Source organism: Rattus norvegicus, chromosome 15 (genome assembly GCF_021556685.1).
Source record: "Rattus norvegicus strain SHRSP/BbbUtx chromosome 15, alternate assembly SHRSP_T2T, whole genome shotgun sequence".
NCBI classification, from domain to species: Eukaryota; Metazoa; Chordata; class Mammalia; order Rodentia; family Muridae; genus Rattus; species Rattus norvegicus.
Genome location: NC_141548.1, coordinates 37,019,618 through 37,038,526, shown reverse-complemented (window position 1 = coordinate 37,038,526; position 18,909 = coordinate 37,019,618). Strand labels below are relative to the sequence as shown.

Here is an 18,909-nt window from a genome sequence, read left to right as displayed (position 1 = left end):
AGTCTGTCTTAGAATCTCCTTTACCAAAGGAATGAGTTCAAAACTCTTCAGAGTTCAGTCCCAGGCAGAATCTCAAGACAAGGGCCAATAGCAATCACATTCCTTGTCAAAATATCCCAAGAATGGCCACTGGCCCAGTTGCAAATGTTGTTTCCCCCCTGAAAACTCTTGATCTGGGCCTCCAGAGTTCATAGTGCTCTCAGTAATAGTGTTTTTCAATATCCCTCTAGGATGTCCCATTAAGTTCTAACTACAATGTTTAACCTTTTCTTTTTCTAATCTAAAGTCCCAAAGTCTTCCCATTGTTCAAAAACCATCCTGGTCAGGCCTGTCACAGTAATACCTGTACTCCCTGATACTGTGCCTATCTTAGTTTCTGGGGAGAGACATCATGACTAAGGCCACTTACAGAGAAAGAGTTTAATGAGCTTACAGTTGCAGAGGTTGAGTCCATGACTTCATGGTGGGTAGCATGGCAGTAGGCAGGCAGGCATGATGTTGGAGCAATAGCCAAGAGCAGTGGCTAAGAGCTTCCATCTAATCCACAGACATGAGGCTTTTAGAAAGGATACAAATCCCTTTAATCATTCTATTTGTCCAACTACATGATAAGAAGATCCTTTAAAAAGGCTTCTAACCTGACTTCCACACATTTCCCCCATTCCTGTTTTAGGGCTGCTGCCCCAGGACCCAGGCACATGGACATAGCTCATGTGTCTGACCTCTCTCCACCAATGCAATGAAAGCTTTATCCAATGGCAGAGACTCATGTGACAGCTCAGGTGCTCAGTGCCATTTACTATAGTCACCCTTACACCTAGAGCCTGTTTCTCTGGGGGAGAGAGAGGGGGAGGCTGGGGTCATGGAGCAGAGAGAGGGTGTGTGCACCTCACAATGAGCATTCTGTCATGGAATGAGGTGAGAGCTGACCTGCGACATAACTGCCACATCAGTTCTGGCCAAGCTCAGTCACTAACTGCCATTAGTAAAGGGCTCTGCAGGGTCTAAGAAGATGAGAAGGAAGCGTCCAAGGGCTTTGGGAAGTCTTCGCAACCCTGTTCCCCAACAGGGTTCCACACTGTATACTTTGCCTGCCAGTGTTCCTCTCATCCCTTCTCAGCCGGCCAACCTTCATCTTGCTGTTCACGTCAACCCTCTTTCTGTCTTCTACCCTACCACATTCCCTGCTCTGAGGAACACTTCCAACTTCCCCACCTTAATGATGGCTATGCCCAGCTCCTCCTCTCTCGCCAAAGCTCCCCCCAACTACCCTGTTCTCTCTGCTTCCCCTTCCTATTTGTCTACCCTCATGACTACCTCTCCTGAAAGAGTGCCAAAGGATAGTGGCCTCCTTTTGGTTTCCTATCTGAAAGGTAGAGGCCTTCAGCCAGTCAGGGTAAGTTTAAAACCACAATGAAAAAAATCCTTGCAGATGGTTCTCTTCTCTCACGGTTTCTGCATTGACCTTGTCTCTGACTGACTCTAGCTTTAACTCAGGAATCCCATAAAAACACTAAACTGAAAGACATAGAGAGGGGAGAGGGGAGAGAGGAGAGAGGGGAGAGAGGGGAGAGAGGGGAGAGTGGAGAGGGGAGAGAGGGGAGAGGGGAGAGAGGGGAGAGGGGAGAGGGGAGAGGGGAGAGGGGAGAGGGAAAACCTGTAGGGTAAAAATTAAATAGAAACAAAAACAAGATGCCATTTTTAAATAGGAAGAGCCCAGACTTGACGAGACAAGGATCCTCCAAAGATACCTTTGAATTCATTTTCTGTTGAACATCTACTACTGGCTATCTGGCCTACCCTTAAAAGTTTGCTTGCCCAGGGAGACCCTTGGAGGATATTAAAATTTTATTTTCAAGTGGTTATCAACTGGAGATTGCTTCTGGGTTGGAGATAGGGGAACTCATCCACTTCTTTTTATCTCTAGAGCCCCATCACCTCCAGACTAGGATAGGCTTGTGAGTGCTGCCTCAGTCTATGAGTTCATGTGCCTATCAATCATATTGATTTAGAAGGACTAGGGTTTGTTTGGCTTTTTTTTTTTTTTTTTTGTCTTCCTCCTCCTCTGGCTCTTATACTACTTCTTTTGCCTCTTCTTTCATGAGGTTCTCAGAGTCCTGAAAGTGTATTGGTGGAGACATCCCACTTAGGGTTGAGTGTTCTAGGAAAATGCGTGTTCTCCCTCTCCGTATAATGTCTGGCTGTGGGTCTCTGTATCTGTTCCCACCTACTGCAGGAGGAAGTTTCTCTGATGATGGCTGAGCAAGACACTGAGTTATAAGTATAGCAGAATGTCATTAGAAGTCATTTTATTACTATTTTTTTAAACTTTTTTAAGGAAGTGTAGTGCTTAACTTCCCCTCATGTTTCTGGACTATCAATGCTCAAGTTCTTTGTTCCCCAAGCAGTGTCAGACATGGATTCATGGAGTGGATCTTCAGTCAAATCAGATGCTGGTTGGCTACTCCCACAAACTTTGTGGCACCATTGCGTTAGCATGTCTTGAAGGCAGGACACCACTGTAGATTGAAGAGTTTGTGGCTGGGTTAGTGCTTCTGTTTCTCCTTTGGGAGTGTGCAGAGTGTGCTCGCTTCGGCAGCACATATACTAAAATTGGAACGATACAGAGAAGATTAGCATGGCCCCTGCGCAAGGGAGTGTGCAGAGTACCTAACTGTACCAAAGACACTAGCACATAGGAGTAAAGAATATGTAGCGCCAGTTGACTTCTCCATGTTCAATGAGTTGTACAGTGTTGTCTTCAGCAATGGGGACTTGGTATCAATTTATGGAGAGCAACCTATAACCTTTGAAATAAGCTGGGAGTTTTTGGAGGGAATTCAGTAGGACCCTTCTAGCCAGCAACTCAATTAGATGTAATCCAATTCTGGGACTGGAAGCTTCATTTGGTGACAAGAGATGGTCAATTGGGGCTCCATATCCCCCATAATTTGGTGATTTCATTTAGATCTCCTTCATAGCTGTATATATTTCGGGAGCTTCTATTGTTTTAGGTTGCCATACTATCTTTCAAATCACCCTTGTTTCTTGCTGTCTCTCCCCATATTTCTTCCTTTCTCCCATTCTTTCAGATAGCTGTTTCCTGTGCCAATGAGTTCAAGGCTACTCTCTGATTTCGATCAGGTTCAGGTGTATCTAGATTTACGTTGAGGTCTTTGATCCATTTGCTCTTAAGTTCTGTGTGGGTTGATAAGTATGGATCTATTTGGATTCTTCTACATGCGTGTAACTTCAGTTTGACCAGAACCATTTATTGAAGATGCTGTATTTTTATAATGTATATTTCTAGCTTCTTCATGGATTTATATATGGTTCTTTAATTCAATTTTATTTACTAATAAGTCTGTTTTTGTGCCAATACCTTTTTTATTACATTTGCTCTGTAGTAGAGCTTTAAACTGGGACGGTGATGCCTCCAGTAGTTCTTTTTTATCTGGGATAGTTTTAACTCTCCTGCTTTTCTGTGTTTCCACTTGAAGCTGAAAATTGTCCTTTGAAGGCATGTGAATAATTTTGTTGGAATTCTGATAGTGATTTCACTGGGTCTACACATTGCTTTTGGTAGGATGGGCATTTTTACTATGCTAATCCTACCACTCCATGAGCATGAAGCATCTAATACTGTCTTCAATTTCTTTTCTCGCTGTCTTAAATTTTTTTTTTAAATCATATAAATCTTTCACTAGCTTGGTTACAGACACCCCAACATATTTTGTATTTTTTGTGGCTTCCTCAATGTCTTAAACTTTTTCTTACCACATAAGTCTTTCACTAGCTTAGTTAGAGATACCCCAAAACATTTTGTATTTTTTGTGGCTGTTGTAAAAGGTATTGTTTCCCAGACTTCTTTCTCAGTCCATTTATCATCTGTATATAGGATGGGTACTGTTTGGTTTTTTTGTTTGTTTGTTTGTTTTTTTAGTTAATTTTGTATCCTGCTACTTCACTTAAAGTTTTTATCAGCTGTAATAGTGTCTTCATGGACCTTTTTTGTATACCATCATATCTTCAAATAAAGAAACTTTGACTTCTTCCTTTCTTCAACTATCTCACTGCTCTAGCTAAGACTTTAAGTACTGTATCGAGTATGTATAGAGAGAGTAGACAATCTTGTCTTGTTCATGATTTTAGTGGAATAGCTTTTAGTTGGTGTTGGCTATGGGAAAGCTGCCAACCCCCTTTTCTTTGTTGAGGTATGTCCTTTCTATCTCTAATCTCTTGAGGACTTTTATTATGAAGAGATGTTGGATTTTATCAAAGGCCTTTTATGCATCTAATAAGATGATAAAGCAATTTTTGGCATTCAGTGAGTTTGTACAATGGATTAATTTCTCAGTTTATGCATGTTGAGACCATTCCAGCATGCCTGGGCTAGCACCTACTTACTTGATCGTGATGATCTTTTTTATGTGTTCTTGGATCCAGTTTGCAAGTATTTTATTGAGAATTTTTGTATCTATGTTCATAAAAGAAATTGGTCTGTAATTTCTTTGTTGGGTCTTTAGGTAGTTTGGTTGAATGTGACCGTGACCTCATAAAAATTGGGCAATGTTCCGTCTGTTTACATCTCATGGCTTCTCTGGCTTTTAGAGTCTCCATTGAGTCTTTTTGAAAGTATGGTAGAACTCTGTGCTAAAACCATCTGATCCCCCTTTTTTGTATTTATTTATTTATTTATTTATTTATTTATTTGGTTTGGAAGACTTTTAATAGGTTTGTTTAAGCTGCTTATCTGATCTTGATTTAATTTTGGCAAGCAGTATATATACATTTCTTTTAGATACTCCAATTTGGTGGATTGCAGGTTTTTAAAGTATGTACTTGTGATTCTCTATATTTCCTCCTTGTTTGTTGTTGAATATTATCCTTTTAGTTAATTTGAATAAGGGTTTATCAGTCTTATTTTCTCAAAGAACCAACCCTGTTTCATAAAACCTTTTGCTGTTTGCTTCTTTTTTATTTATTTCAGCCCTGAGTTTATTTCCTAGTCTACTTCTTTTCAGTATGATTTCTTCTTTTTGTTTTATGCTGCTATGTTATTAGTATGAGATCTCTCCATGTTTTTAAATGTAGGCACTTAGTGCTATGAACTTGCCTCTTAGAACTAGTTTCACTGTGTCCCATAAGTTAGGATATGTGCATATTTATTTTCATTCAATTAGGAAAAGTCTTTCATTTCTGACCTGGCCTGGCTTTTATTCAGTAGTCAGTTTTTTAGTTTCCATGAGTTTGAAGCTTTGCGTTATTTCTGTTGATGTTTATATCCAGTTTTAAATCATGGTGGTCTGATAGAATGCCGAGAGTTATTTTAAGTTTGTTTTATATGTTGAAAATTACATGAGGTGTTGAGAAGTAGGTATATATTCTTTTGTGTTTGGTTAAAATGTTCTGTAAATATCTGTTAAGCCCATTTGATTTGTAATGTCATTTAGTGCTAGCATTTTTTGTTTAGTTTTTGTCTGGATGACCAGTAGGTTACTGAAGTCTCCCACTCTCAGTATATGAGTATCAATATGTGACTTAAGCTGTAGTAGCGTTTTGTCTACAAAACTGGATGCCCTTGTGTTTGCTGCATAGATGTTAAGAATTGAAATGCCCTCATGATGAAATTTTCCTTTGATGTGTATATAGTGTCCTTCCCTATCTCTTCTGATTAGTTTTGTTTTGAATTTTATTTTGTTAGATAGAAATGTCTGCACCAGGTTGCTTCTTAGGTCTATTTGTTTGGACTATCTTTTTCTATCCTATTATCCTGAGGTGATGTCTATCTTTGATGTTAAGGTGTGTTTCTTGGATGCAGCAGAAGGATGAATCCTGATTCTTTTAATTGTGTAATTGAGACTAATTATGTTGAGAGATAGCAGTGACCAGCATTGTTAGTTCCTGTTATTTTGTTGTTGTGTATTGTGTGTCTTTGATTTGCTGGCATGGGATTATTTATTACTGTGTCTTCTTTATGTTAACGTTTTCCTTCCAACACCTTCTGTTAGGCTGGCTTTGTTGATAAATATTGCTTAAATTTTGTTTTATTATGGGATGTCTTAATTTTTCTCTCTACGGTGATTGAAAATTTTGCTATGTATGGTAGTCTGGTCTGACATAGGTGATCTCTTAGAGTCTTTGGAACACCGTTCTTGGATCTTCTGGCTTTTTCACTCTCAATAGAGAAGTTAGGTGATATTGAATAGGTCTGTCTTTGTATGTTGCTTGGTTTTTTTTCCTATACAGCCTTTGATATTTGTTTGTTCTATACATTCAGTGTTTTCATTATTATGTGTGAGGAAACTTTGCTTTTGGGTTCAGTGTTTGGTATTCTGTATGTTTCTTGTACCTTGATGGGCTCCTCCTACTTTGGGGAACTTTCCTTTTATGGTTTTGCTGAAAATAGTTTTGATGCTTTTAACCTGTGTTACTTATACTCCCCTTACTACTATTATTCTTAGATTTGCTCTTTCCATAGTGTTTAGAATTTCCTGAATGTTTCGTGTCAGAATTGCTTTAGATTTAAACTTTTCTTTTAATGAGGCATCCATTTCTTCTATCATCTCTTCAATGCCTGAGATTCTATCTTCCATCTTTTATAGTCTGTTGTTAAGTCTTGCCTCTAAGGTTTCTTTCTGAGTTTTGAATTTTTTTCTAATTCTAGATTTCCCTGTTTGGGTTTTCTTTATTGATTCTATTTCAGTGATTAGGTCTTGGATATTTCATTCATTTCCCCTCATTGTTTGTGGTTTCATAGATGTCTTTAAAGGATTCATTTGCTTCTTATCACATTCATAAAAGCTATTTTAAAGGCTTTGTCTTATGCTTCAGATATGTTGCAATATTCAAAGTCTACTGTAGTAGGGCTTCTGACTCTAGTGGAGATATACTGTCCTAGCTGTTGTTGGGTTTTTATGTTGGTGTCAGGCTTTGGGAAGATTGTATCTGGTCCTGTCTTGTTGGGTGATGTATTGCTTGCTTTCTGTTTCCTCTTTGGTCCTTAGGAGAATGTGGGATCTGTTACCTGGTAGAAAATTCTTCTGGGGTCCTTATAGATGTAGTCACAGTGCTGTAAATGATGTAAATGTGCTATGGAAAATATGATCATGAGGCACTGACTCTTCCTAACTCCTGATTCAGGAAAGCTCCCCTAGGTTGCAATATAAGTTGCCTCTGTCCCTTGTCTTGTGTTCATTATCTGAAAGGAGACGGTCCATGCTGTCACACAAACACATGCTAATGTCACAGCTCCACTTATTTTATTTGCCACCTCCCCAATCACCCTTAGACTCGACATGTCAATCACCTCTTGCCTGTTTGCTGAGGTTGATGCACTGGACCAAGAGGCAGGCAGCATGGTGTTTTAGTGTCTTAGTCCTAATGGGACATGAGGTACCTGGGAGGTGACTGCCACAGCAGGTCTCTGCAAACAAAGTTCCTCTCTTCCTTTACTGAAGAGAAAGGTTTGGAGTGTGTTCTGAAAAGATGACAAAGTGGTTTCCCAACATTTTCCTTATGAGACCTAATTTCCCACTCCCATTCTTTTGCCCTGTGCTCCTTCTACCTGTGTTACCTGAATCCTGTCAGCTCTAACCTTCAGCCTTCTCCCCAGCCCAATCTGTCCTTTCTTTTCCTCTCACTCTGATCCACACTTTCCCCCATTATCCCACCTAATCTCTATTCCTGGCTCTTCCTCTTTTCCAGACTTTTCTCTGAGCACCCTGTTTACCTTTTCCCCTTCACTATTAGACCCCACGTGTCTTAGCATTTTAGTTCAATAGTTCCCTACTCTCTCATCCCCAGAGCAAAACCAGCTGTGCTCTGTTGGTCCTGATGCATCAATTCTCCTCCATGGGAGGGGTCACCTGCCACACCTGCAGTATCACACACAGCAATGTCAGAGTTGTGCTTCCCAAACAGACTGACCTGGTGTCCACGGGAATAAGGGTGACACAGCCAGCACGCTCCTGGAGCAACACTGTATCCATTTCCTCAATGACCTCTTCTCTCTCTCTCTCTCTCTCTCTCTCTCTCTCTCTCTCTCTCTCTCTCTCTCTGGACATACCTGAAAAACATCCCAGAGATATGAGTGGTACCATTATCCTAAAGATTTTTACAGCCAACTGTCAGGATGATGACCTAGCTCTTCCCTGATAAACAAAGAGACCTACAACTGGTCACAAATCTCATTCACTGTTTTCTCAGGTACCAGGGAAATCAGAGCCAGAAACAAAGACTGGGAGTCATAAAGTTAAAGGGAGCCAAGACCTGTTTAAGCTTTGTGCCTTTATTCAGTAAGTATTGACAAGCACAGCCACAATGGAGGTGTTGCCTAAACAGACAGGGCAGGGATCCAGTCTTACTAGGGTATGAATCTGGACTCAGTTTCCCTTTTGGTTCCCTTGGTTTGGCTGGGAAGCCATGCAGTGGGTGGCTCAGCATTCTTCTGGGAATTTGAGTCTGCACTTGTTCAAGTTGCCAATTGTCAACTAATTCCACATGCTTGTCCGTCATTATGAAACTGGGGACAATGACACTTGGTACTTTTAGCAAGTATCAGGAGACCTGGACTCAGGCATTAATTAAGCTACGATTTCAGAAATATGTGCTTGTGGCCAGATGAGACCTGATTGACCCCATGTGGGTTTCACTGCCTGGGAGGACCTTACACTCTTCAATATAGGGAAACTGGAGGCCACTTTCAAGAGGGACATTTGCTTCATGTCAACTTGTAACTTTTGATGAATATATGTCTGTCCTTCCATTTGTTTTCAATTGTCATAGTGACAATTGAAAATTAATAACATGTTCTAGGAAGAAAAATACATAGTAGAAAAACAATTATATCAATCTGTCAATCGAAATAAGAGCCACACTCACTAGACCTCTGAATAGCCAAACAGCTTTTTCTCTTCAGCTCCATAAACACACGCGTTAGACAGTAACCAAGACTGTATATTCACTTTGTGGTCCTTGGCCCTCTATTCTGATTTATTGTATAGCTTTGTTTAAATAAAGTTTCCCAGCTACTTCTGTAAACTGAGTGAACCTTTACTTTAATCGCTAGAAATTCCTGGCCTAGACCTGAACCAACAGTAACCAACCAGGACCTCACTAGGACAAAGGTACCAGTCACCACTAACCTCTGAAAATGACTTTCCCCTTGAGTTCTGTGAGTAAGCTTCTCTTTGCACCCAGCTTTCTACTGGAGTAGCAGAAGGCAGGAGCCTGGGGTTTTCACAGCACATTCTCTTATTACACTTTTGAGCTCATGTGACAATATCTTCAACTCAGAAACAATATTTAGCAAGGAAAAGACATGCCAGAGCACTATTTAAGTCCTAGTCCAAATAATTCAAATCCAGACCTTTCCAGGTCCAGATAGGCAATGGTCTGATCATATGTTTCTTTTTTTTCCCCTCACTAGAGGAACCTGAAATGCTAAGACTACAAGATTCTCAAGTAACTCCAAGACCCAAAGTGCCATCTCTGTCTACAAAACTAAAATATGACACCCAGGACAAGATGATTATTAGAGATGCAGCCATCTTATGTATTAAATATAAACAAAGCGGTCACCATTCACAGAAATAAATGATTCACTTGCAAATAAACCAATGACTACAGATTTATTGATTTCAGACAGAACTGATTCCCAAACAAGGGAAGTTAGGAGGAAGAAAGGATGTATTTTATCCTGACAAAGGGGTTAGTACTCACTGAGGGAAAGGAATATACATGTGTTATCTGCATGAAAAAAGTGACAGACTTTTTGAGGGGAAATTATGAAAAAGACGAAAATGGAAGCAGATGAGTATAGTCATAAAATTTTCTTGACCTACTTTAATAAGCATCAACACCCCCTCTAGCCCACCACATACCAGAGGTAGTGGAAAAGTTAATAGGATACAGGGGAAGTAGACCTGTTTAGAAGTAGTTATCTGGGGGTGAGTCCCATCTTCATTGTCAGGATATCAGCAGTTGAGTCCAGTGGCAAACACCAATTATGAATCAGCAGCTACAGTCCAGTCCTCTTAGCAGGCACCACACATGAACCAGCAAGGGCAGTTCAATCCAGAAGAAACTATGAGGCTTACCTACTGGCACAAGGTCATGGAAGCTACAAGAAGTTCTTTGGCATGTTTCTCTCTCTAAGATATCAGCACGAGCAAACTCAACAATGCAATGTAAGGCAAAGTAGTAAGTAGTTATATAAATATGTAACAGTGGGTGCTGCGCTTGCCGTTTATGAGTGAGGAGAGAGCACTGTTCCTGCTCCCATGGGAAAGGCCAGGTACCTAGGCATGCATCTGTAAATCTGTAATCCCCGCACTAGGGCAGGCAGGGGGACCCAGGAGTTCACTGGCTCATCATTTTAGTAGCAGTGGGGAACTCCAGGTTCAGTGAGCTACTGTCTCTCATAAAAGGGGCTGGGTGATTAAAGATACCTGATGTGGACCTCTGGCCTTCATAACTTTGTACAAAGGTGACTGCAGCCTCATATCTAGCTAACTACAGACATATACCACACACCAGACACACACAAAAGAAAACTAAGCTTACCAAAACTGCTTGTTAGTGATAAAAAGGTGGAGAGATATGTATATATATTGAAACTATGAAGAAAACTTAAATTAAAACTTTAGTTTTTTTAAAGCAATTCTTAAAGTCAGAAGTCCCCACGTGACTCTCGTACTCCATTTGGCAGCTGTCTGTAGGTGAGAAACTCCATTAAATCCCCAACCATGAAGCTGAAATATGGAGATGGAAGATGGCTGTCTTAAGCAGCATCGGGGTAGAGACCTTTTATGGACTATCCAAAAGATGCATGGTCCGGAAAAGCAATAGCTTATTCCAAATAAGTGCATGAGAAACACTATGTTAACATGAATGAAATAAGTTTATTTACTTCAAGCTGTGTAATATATGGCCACCAATATGTACCCACAGTGAATCTCTGGCACCTTCCCCTACCCAATCCTTGACAACCAATATTTCCCCATGACATTTTCCCTGGTAACTAACATCTGAGTCTCTCATTCCTAGAAACCAACAACTTCCCTAACCTAGGATGAGCTGACCAAAGGCTGTGCCTGCTAGAATCTGGGTACCCTGCATCTGTGATTTTCCCCCTCCTTGTCCTTGACATCTTAAGCACTTTAAGGAAGAGCATTTATTCTCTGTCCCTTTTAGGGTCTCATTTATTTAAGGGGGTCATTGTATGCAAGACCTGGCAGCAGGTTAAGACACATCTAGCAGGAAGGGAGTGTTAGCATGATCTGAGGCTCTGCAGCAGGCCTAGCACACTCACGTGGAGAGCAGAGAGTAAACAGCTAGAGGCACAGAACCATAAAGTTTCAAGGACCCCCTCCAGATTCCCCCTTTTCATGTAGGATTCACCTGTTAAGGTTTCCAAACGGTTTTCAGACAGCACCACCAAGTGTTCTAATGGACAGAGGCAAAGGCTGCACTACCAAATTCCCCGAAAAAATGAAACCCTTTTATCATATGAAAGTTGAACATTTATGCTGCAGTGTACTAAAGATCGGTCAGGTTTGCTAATATGTCAGCAACTGGCAGCACACAAGGTTTTCAGTGCATTGACATAGGTCTTAAAGTTGTTTATTGGTGACGAGCATCACGATAATTATTAAGATGGCATATACTATTGTTTCTACAACTCCATGTCCACAAGCTGACAAAGGCATTTACATAGCCATTGGGATGAAAATCAAGGGGTTTGTTGTACTGAAAACTGAAGAATGTCCAAATCGTACTCTCCATGTCCTGTAATGTTCTCAAGTAAAATAAGAAGTAAATTCTTTTATTTCTCTAGAAGCCCTACAGCAGCTTGGTGTGCACTGTTCTGGTGTTTCTGGAACATCTTGTCATTTTCCGTATGGGTGCTCACCTATTGTGTATTAGCTTCTGTGGGTAATGTATGAGTTTGCATGTGCCTACATGTGTGCACATGTGTATAGAGGACAAGTGTTAATGTCTGATGTCTTACGAAATTGTTCTTATTTTTTTGAGATAAAATCTTTCATTGAACCTGGAACTCACCAACTTATCTACACTGCCTTGCCACGACGATCTAGGAATCCTTCTGTCTTGACCTCTACCCTATTCCCAGCCCTGAGCTTATATAGATGAGGACAGCTTTGCCTGATTTTAACATGGGGCCTGGGGATTGGAACCAAGACTCTTTATCCTATGTGACAAATGCTCTACACAATACTTAAATCTTATTTGACAAAAATCGAATATTTTGTTACATACAATATTTTGAAATGTGTATGTCTCAAGATATAGCTCAATGGGCTAGAAAGAAGGCTCAGTTATTGAGAGCATTTGTTGTTCTTCCAGAAGACCCAGGTTCAACCCAGTATTCACTGGGTGGCTCATAACCACCTGTAATTTCAGTCCTGGGACATCCAATACCCTCTTCTGACCTGCTCAGTCATAGATATATATGCAGCCAGAACATCCGTACACATAATATGAAAATAGAGGTTTAAAAAGACAACTCAATTGCCTTAGCCAACATAAGTATTTTATATACCTATCCTTTTTTGCTGTGTAGTAAGATCACTTAAAATCTATCACTAGCCGTATGAAAGAAAACATACAACCCAATGTTACTAAGCAGTCATCAGAGATCTCTTCTCTTCATCACAACTCAGAACAGCAGCCCTGCCAAACAAGTTCCTAGTAACCAAGGTTGCCATCCACCATCACCCTGGTGTACAAGATCTGCCACAACTCAGGCCCTGGTTCAAACGAGTCTTTGAATCACATTTGTGTTACTCAGAATCAATAAAAACCATTTTGCACTGAGTTTTGTTTATTAAGTGTTTTGCCTAAATGGATGCTGTCAATTTTGCTCATGTTATGCAATTATAAACACCTTACTCTAATTAGTTTTAATTACTGTAACTAGTTTTAATTACTGTAATTAGTTTTAAACACGTTCCTGTTTTAATCATAGTTCTCTAGAATTAGACCCAGTAATACTGTAGTAGTATGAATGAGAATGGCCCTCACAGACTCAGTAAACCAATATTTGAATATTAGGTTTCTCAATTAGTGAAAAGATTAAGAGGCATGGCATTGTCAGAGGAGGTTTGTCATTAGGGGTGTGCTTTGAGATTTCAAAAGCCCACTTACAATTCGGAATATCTCAGTCTTTACTGAATGGGAATAGGATTCTAGACAGTCTGTATCTTAGAGTCACCTAAAAAATGACAGAGACCTTGAAACCAGCCATCCCTCCCTGAGAAATGCTATCCTGTACTTACCTGATTGTAGGTTTTTCTCCTTCTGTATTTGAAAACCACCATTTACTTCTTCAAAATGTATCTGAATGCTTCTTTACTTTTGTCTAACCTTCAACTGCTCTTTTCAAATCACTCACTCTCCTGAGTTTTCCTTTCTCTCCTTTCCCTACTCTCTTCTCAGTCTCTCCTCCTTGCCTCTCTCCATAACTTTTTACCAGACACTATTCCTGGCACATTTTCCTGACTTTCTCCATTTGTAAGAGGTATTCTCAATAGAGTGGAGGGAGCCTTTTGAAATCTCCAGATATGTGTGACCATCCACATATACTCTCAAAGTCTACAAGCAGCCCAACAGTTTCAATGTCTGTGGGGAATGACTATTAGAAAACACATATTTCCAATAATCTTAGGAATTCCCAAACATAAATTTATTTTTGTTGCTACTTCATAGCTAATTTTGTTATTGAGCAGTGTCTCAGTTCCTAAGATTGAAAATATGTGTTTTCTAATGTCATGACCCACAAATGGAGAATCGCTGCCTTAGAAGAAGCTGGAAGAGGCCTTTCAGCCATACTGCATCTTGTCTGGTGGTACTATAGCTCTAAGATTGCAAGGTATTTCCATGTGCTAAGGCCTACATATCTTAGGTATAACCTCACCATTGTCTTCCTGCAAAATGATTTTTTATTATAAATGTATGTAGTAAATTAATCCAGCAGCTGTATTTCTTCACCTTTGCTAGTCCCCCATAGGCTTAGATTTTTCAAAACCTACTTTAATTGTGGATCTTTAACAATTCAACCTCTAGCCCACCACCCACCAGAGGTAGGGTAAATTAAAGTTTAATAGGAAACAGGGATTGTGGACCTGTTTAGAAGTAGATCTTTGTGGTGATTCCAATCTTCATTGTCAACAGTCCAGTCCACCAGTAAAACACCAGATACAATCAGTAGCAGCAGCTTGATCCAGAAGAAACCACAAGACTCCAGTCCACCAGTAAAACACCAGATACAATCAGTGGCAGCAGCTTGATCCAGAAGAAACCACAAGACTTCACTAATTGGCTCAAGTCTGCAGAAGCAGCAAGAAGCACCTGGAGTACCTCCAGAAGTTTTTTTTGCTATGTTTCTTTCTACAAAGTCACAACAAGCAAAGATCATTGAAGAGTTGTGGGGCTGGAGTGATGGCTCAGTAGTTAAAAGTCACTGCCTGGGCTTCCAGAAGTTCTGAGTTCAAATCCTAACAACAACATGGTGGCTCAAAATCTGTAATGGCATTTCCTCTTTTGGTGTGTCTGAAGACAGTAACAATGTACTGGCATACATAAAATAAATAAATCTTTAAAAAAGTTGCAAAGTGAACCAATGCAAGAGCACCCTCCAAGGTCTGTTGGGTTATATTTATACTCATTCCAAATATCACACATCCACCCAAGTGTCTGCTTCAGCAAAACATCACATGCCCGTTCACCAGACAGCTTCCAGTAAAATGTCTGTTCTCAGCAACATATCCTTTCATAATACAGCTTCCAGAAAAAAATATCACAAGGCACAACTGAGACAAAACTAGAAATTTCTATTTCAGTGTCCAATAACCACAAGAGAGATTAAGATTTATTAAAATTGCCTTGAACCAAATACTGAACAGTTATTACTCCATTCTAAACCTCCAAGCTAGTCAGGCTTCCTCCCAGACAATATCCTCACAATACTTGCATGTTTTTGCACATTTTTGTTCCAGCTCTTTTCTCCTGATGCTTTCTTGACTTTTCCTTCTGGCTCCTGTTTTCCTTCCTTCCTTCCTTCCTTCCTTCCTTCCTTCCTTCCTTCCTTCCTTCTTGTCTGTTTCTCTGCCTTTGCTAGTCCCCTGTAGGCTTAGATTTTTCAAAACCTACATTAATTATGGATGTTTAACACTTCAACCTCTAGCCCACCCACCGGAGTGGAGTAGAATTAGAAGTCCTACCTTATTCTTTCTAAAGGTTTTTATTGGCTTCTTGGCTTTTATTGGCAAGGCAGAGAATGAATGAAGAGCAATGTTTACATGCTGGAGAGAGCCAGTCAGTCAACAAGGGAGTCACAACTAGGGGAGTAAGGATGATTATAGAAAAGGCAGAAAGAAGATGCAAAAGACAGATATGGGAGTAATGCTGGTCAACACCATGGCAGCAATGAGTGTATTTTCTTAGTATCCTTTAAAGACAATGGATAGAAAGCATGATCAATTCTAGGAAGTTAAACAATGGGCATGAATGCTTACATGGTGAGTTTATGGTACACAGTATGTTAGTTTAAGGCCATTTCCTTCAGGTTTGGACAGTCTCTCAATAATGCTTGCATAAGCAGAGGAGCTTGGCAGGATATAACACATGTCTTAACTAAACCCAGACATGTCAGCAGACTTATTTATCTATAAGAAGCACTTTGTCAGTTATGGAGCAGAAAGTTGCGTCTGTCTTAGGTTACCACCTGAAAACACAGCTCCTACCCATCATTGGCACTCGAATAATCTTGTATTCATGGCCTGTCTTAGGTTGAGAAGGTTTTCAAGATGATTTTACCCATAATCAACTACCAACTACTGCTAGGGAAGATGTTGGAGCTTAAATTTATGTAACTGTTTTGATATCTATAAAAGTTCTGATGACTCTTCTCCAAAGAACAGACAATAGGCATGCTATAAAAAAAGATCACAAAGCCAAGTCCTGCTGTGCCTAATAAAAGAGATATAAATGAGGACCATGAAGGAAAAACTTCCTATAACTTTTTCAGAATATCATTTGCAATTCTACAGCATTGAAAGAGAAAGGCTTTACACTTCTTAAACTTACAACCTCCTTATGCAGGGCAAATAAACCTAGAGAAGTATTAGTATTATGCCAAGTACCCTGAAGGTGCCTTTTAACTCTGGTCCAGTTATGCTGACTCTTGTTATACATTTTTGGAGTTCTACAAATCCAGAGATATCAAGCATGCCATGCCAAATGGCTTCTGACTTTCATTCATTTTACTTCACCTCCCATGATCTGCACTATATCATATAATGCGTTTATCTTTTGTTCTAGCTATCTTATCTAAATCCTCTTGTTTGCCCACAGCATTGGTTACATTGTCTGCAGGATGATTAACAAAACTAGCTGTTTGTACTTCTTGGGATAAAGCCAATGCAGAAGTAGTAGCACTGGCTATAAGAGTCATGAGAGCAACAACACCAACAATGATCGGCCCAACCATATGTTTGCTCCTTGCCAGAGTGTGATCTAATTCTTCCAATATTTGTAGGCATTTTTCAGAATACCAGGGTTCAGATAAATTGACAGGAATCATAATAAAAGCTGGTTATGTACTACCATTACAGACTGACCATCATACAGTGCAGAAACACAATTGGACAAAAGACAAAACAATTCCAATTTCCAAATATGAGTCTGAAAATGTCCAGAACCAGGCCTCCAAATGCCCACTGTAATTTCCTTGTCCTATATTGGATTGATTTCCAGACCAGTCCATTATTGAGTAGGGATAACCAGTCACATTAAAAGAAAGGGGAGAGTCATTATAACAACTTCCCATTTGATTGATTCTTTGAAGGCAGGTTCCACAGTCTCTGTGTTTTCTGTCCTGTAAGATCTAAAGCCTAAGGCAAGGCAGCCTGTCCAGTCTGAGATACAGGCACCCCCATTACAGTGCTTTGTACTATAGTCTTAAAGATAGTCTTCTTCCAAGTCTGAGGGTCCACAGGAACGCATCCAGCATTGGTACTATTTCCAGTAAAACAAATAGGCAGACCCTGACCTACAGCGGTGTAATTCAATAATTTGAAATAGATTTTACTCTTAGACCAAGGAAATCCTAACAGCCGAGTATCATTCAAGGTCACAAATTCCTCTGACTTTGGCCATACAGAAGAATATGTATAGCAAAGGCCGGTCAGGAACATATGCCCAAGACAGCTTCCCCATCACCATTGTCAGGGCACTCAGTAAGATCACAATCAGCTTCATTCTCTGTCCCAGCATCAGGGTGTCTCACCAATTGCTCTTGCAGCCACCATGCTCCTTCAGCATCCTGTGGAAAAACACAAACATCCCCTCTTCCTCATATTAATACCTGATTGGGACCATGCCATATGCCAGTAAGAGATCCTTCTATTTCATCTGGGCATAAGTATGGGTGCCATAGATACTTAGCAGCAAAGTGTCCCTTGGCATACAAGGTCAAAAAATTCAAAATTAAATTTTGTGGTGAAGTAGTACATAACTACCCCTCCCATTATTAGTTTTTTATGTAACTGAATTTTTTAGATCTCCATAATTCAATTTCCTGTCCTTGTCAACATGAAAAATTATGTATTTTATATAGATTTTTAAATTATATGTTATAGATGTAACTCATATTTTAACATATATGGTTTATATTTAATGTATATAATTTTCATTTAAAGTATATAGTTAATATTTAATGCATATGATATGTATTAAGTATACAATATGTAAATATTAACATATATAAATCACATTCAATGTATATACTTTCTATTTGGGGCCACCTGCTGGATTTGATCAGAACAGGCAGTGTACTTATCTGAAGTCCATTTGATCTGTGACAGACAGGTCCATGTCTTAGGACTCTTGATTTCTTGAAGCTTATGTGAACTTCAGTTTACAAAAGAATGTGCATTAATATGAGAAAAAGTAGTTGACAGGTGTTTGTTAGACAACAGAAGAAGACACATGCCTTTGAGATCTAGTGAAAGATATAGGTTTAGGTTAAAAGGCACAATTTCTTCAATCCGGAGGGCTCAGTACACAGATTGAACAGAGGTGTTTTTAGCATGATGAGAAGCACATTTAAGTCTATATTCAGAAGACAACCAAAGGGACATTAACATCTTAAGCTTGTGACTGAATTATCAATTGTCAATGTCCCATTAAGTTATCAGAACTCCATTGATCAATGTTAAAAATTTGAACTTTGAAATAAGATTAGCATGTTGGAGGACTATGAAACATGTCCCAGTTTCAATTATTTCTTACATCTCTATAACTTGCATTTATATTCTTAAAACATCTTCTTAGACAGTGCCAGCATGTATAAACTGCACTTACCAACCTTAAACATCCTTCATCTGTAGCATTTCTTATTTCTAAATCATCATCATCCAAGTTCGTTTACATTCTCTAGCCTTTATCACTTGCATTTATCAATCTCCAATACTTTTTCTTAGACCCTAACCTGCTGGGTTGGATCATAACTCACCTATGTCTGCAGTGGTCCTCTGTGTTGTGCAGCCACCGGAGAAGGGAGGGGCGAGAGTGAGCTCTGGTCACCAGCTGCTCAGTCCTGGCTCCTCCAGCTGCAAGTGTCATTCTCCTCGCAGCATCCCTGCAGAGGGCATGCCCCCCCAGCCTACCGCAGAGCCCTCCCCCCCAGCCCCCTAGTCAGCCAGGTGCACTTCCACTTTGGCTTAGTTTCATTTTTTTCTCTTCTTAGTTTAAGTGTCTAGGGTTGCTTCCCTAAAACTCACTTCTTACAGGCACTTTACCTAGTCCATGTACATCATAATGATTTTGAAGTCTTTCCCCAACCTTCTTCCAGGTTGCTGAATTTATTGTAGCTTCCTCAGGAAA

The 18,909-nt window shown here is 39.8% G+C and overlaps 1 protein-coding gene, 1 long non-coding RNA gene and 1 pseudogene across 3 annotated transcripts; 2 read left to right on the top strand and 1 right to left on the bottom strand.

Annotated features, from left to right (window-relative positions):
* Nucleotides 1–915: 915 nt before the first annotated feature.
* RGD1563302 lies at nt 916–9,617 on the top strand. 2 transcript variants are annotated; one of them, XM_087586117.1, is made up of 4 exons: nt 916–1,396; nt 8,209–8,297; nt 9,071–9,128; nt 9,431–9,617. In XM_087586117.1, the coding sequence occupies exons 1-4, from the start codon at nt 1,013–1,015 to the stop codon at nt 9,446–9,448; spliced, it is 549 nt and encodes a 182-aa protein (XP_087442243.1). In that variant the 5' UTR covers nt 916–1,012; the 3' UTR covers nt 9,449–9,617.
* LOC120097312 (U6 spliceosomal RNA) lies at nt 2,584–2,679 on the top strand (annotated as a pseudogene).
* Nucleotides 9,618–15,418: 5,801 nt separating the features above from the next.
* On the bottom strand, nt 15,419–18,701 carry LOC102551924 (uncharacterized). Its single transcript, XR_015638816.1, has 2 exons — nt 18,539–18,701; nt 15,419–17,347 (listed from the first exon to the last, which is right to left on the bottom strand). It is a non-coding gene; the product is annotated as an uncharacterized LOC102551924 (long non-coding RNA).
* Nucleotides 18,702–18,909: the final 208 nt, after the last annotated feature.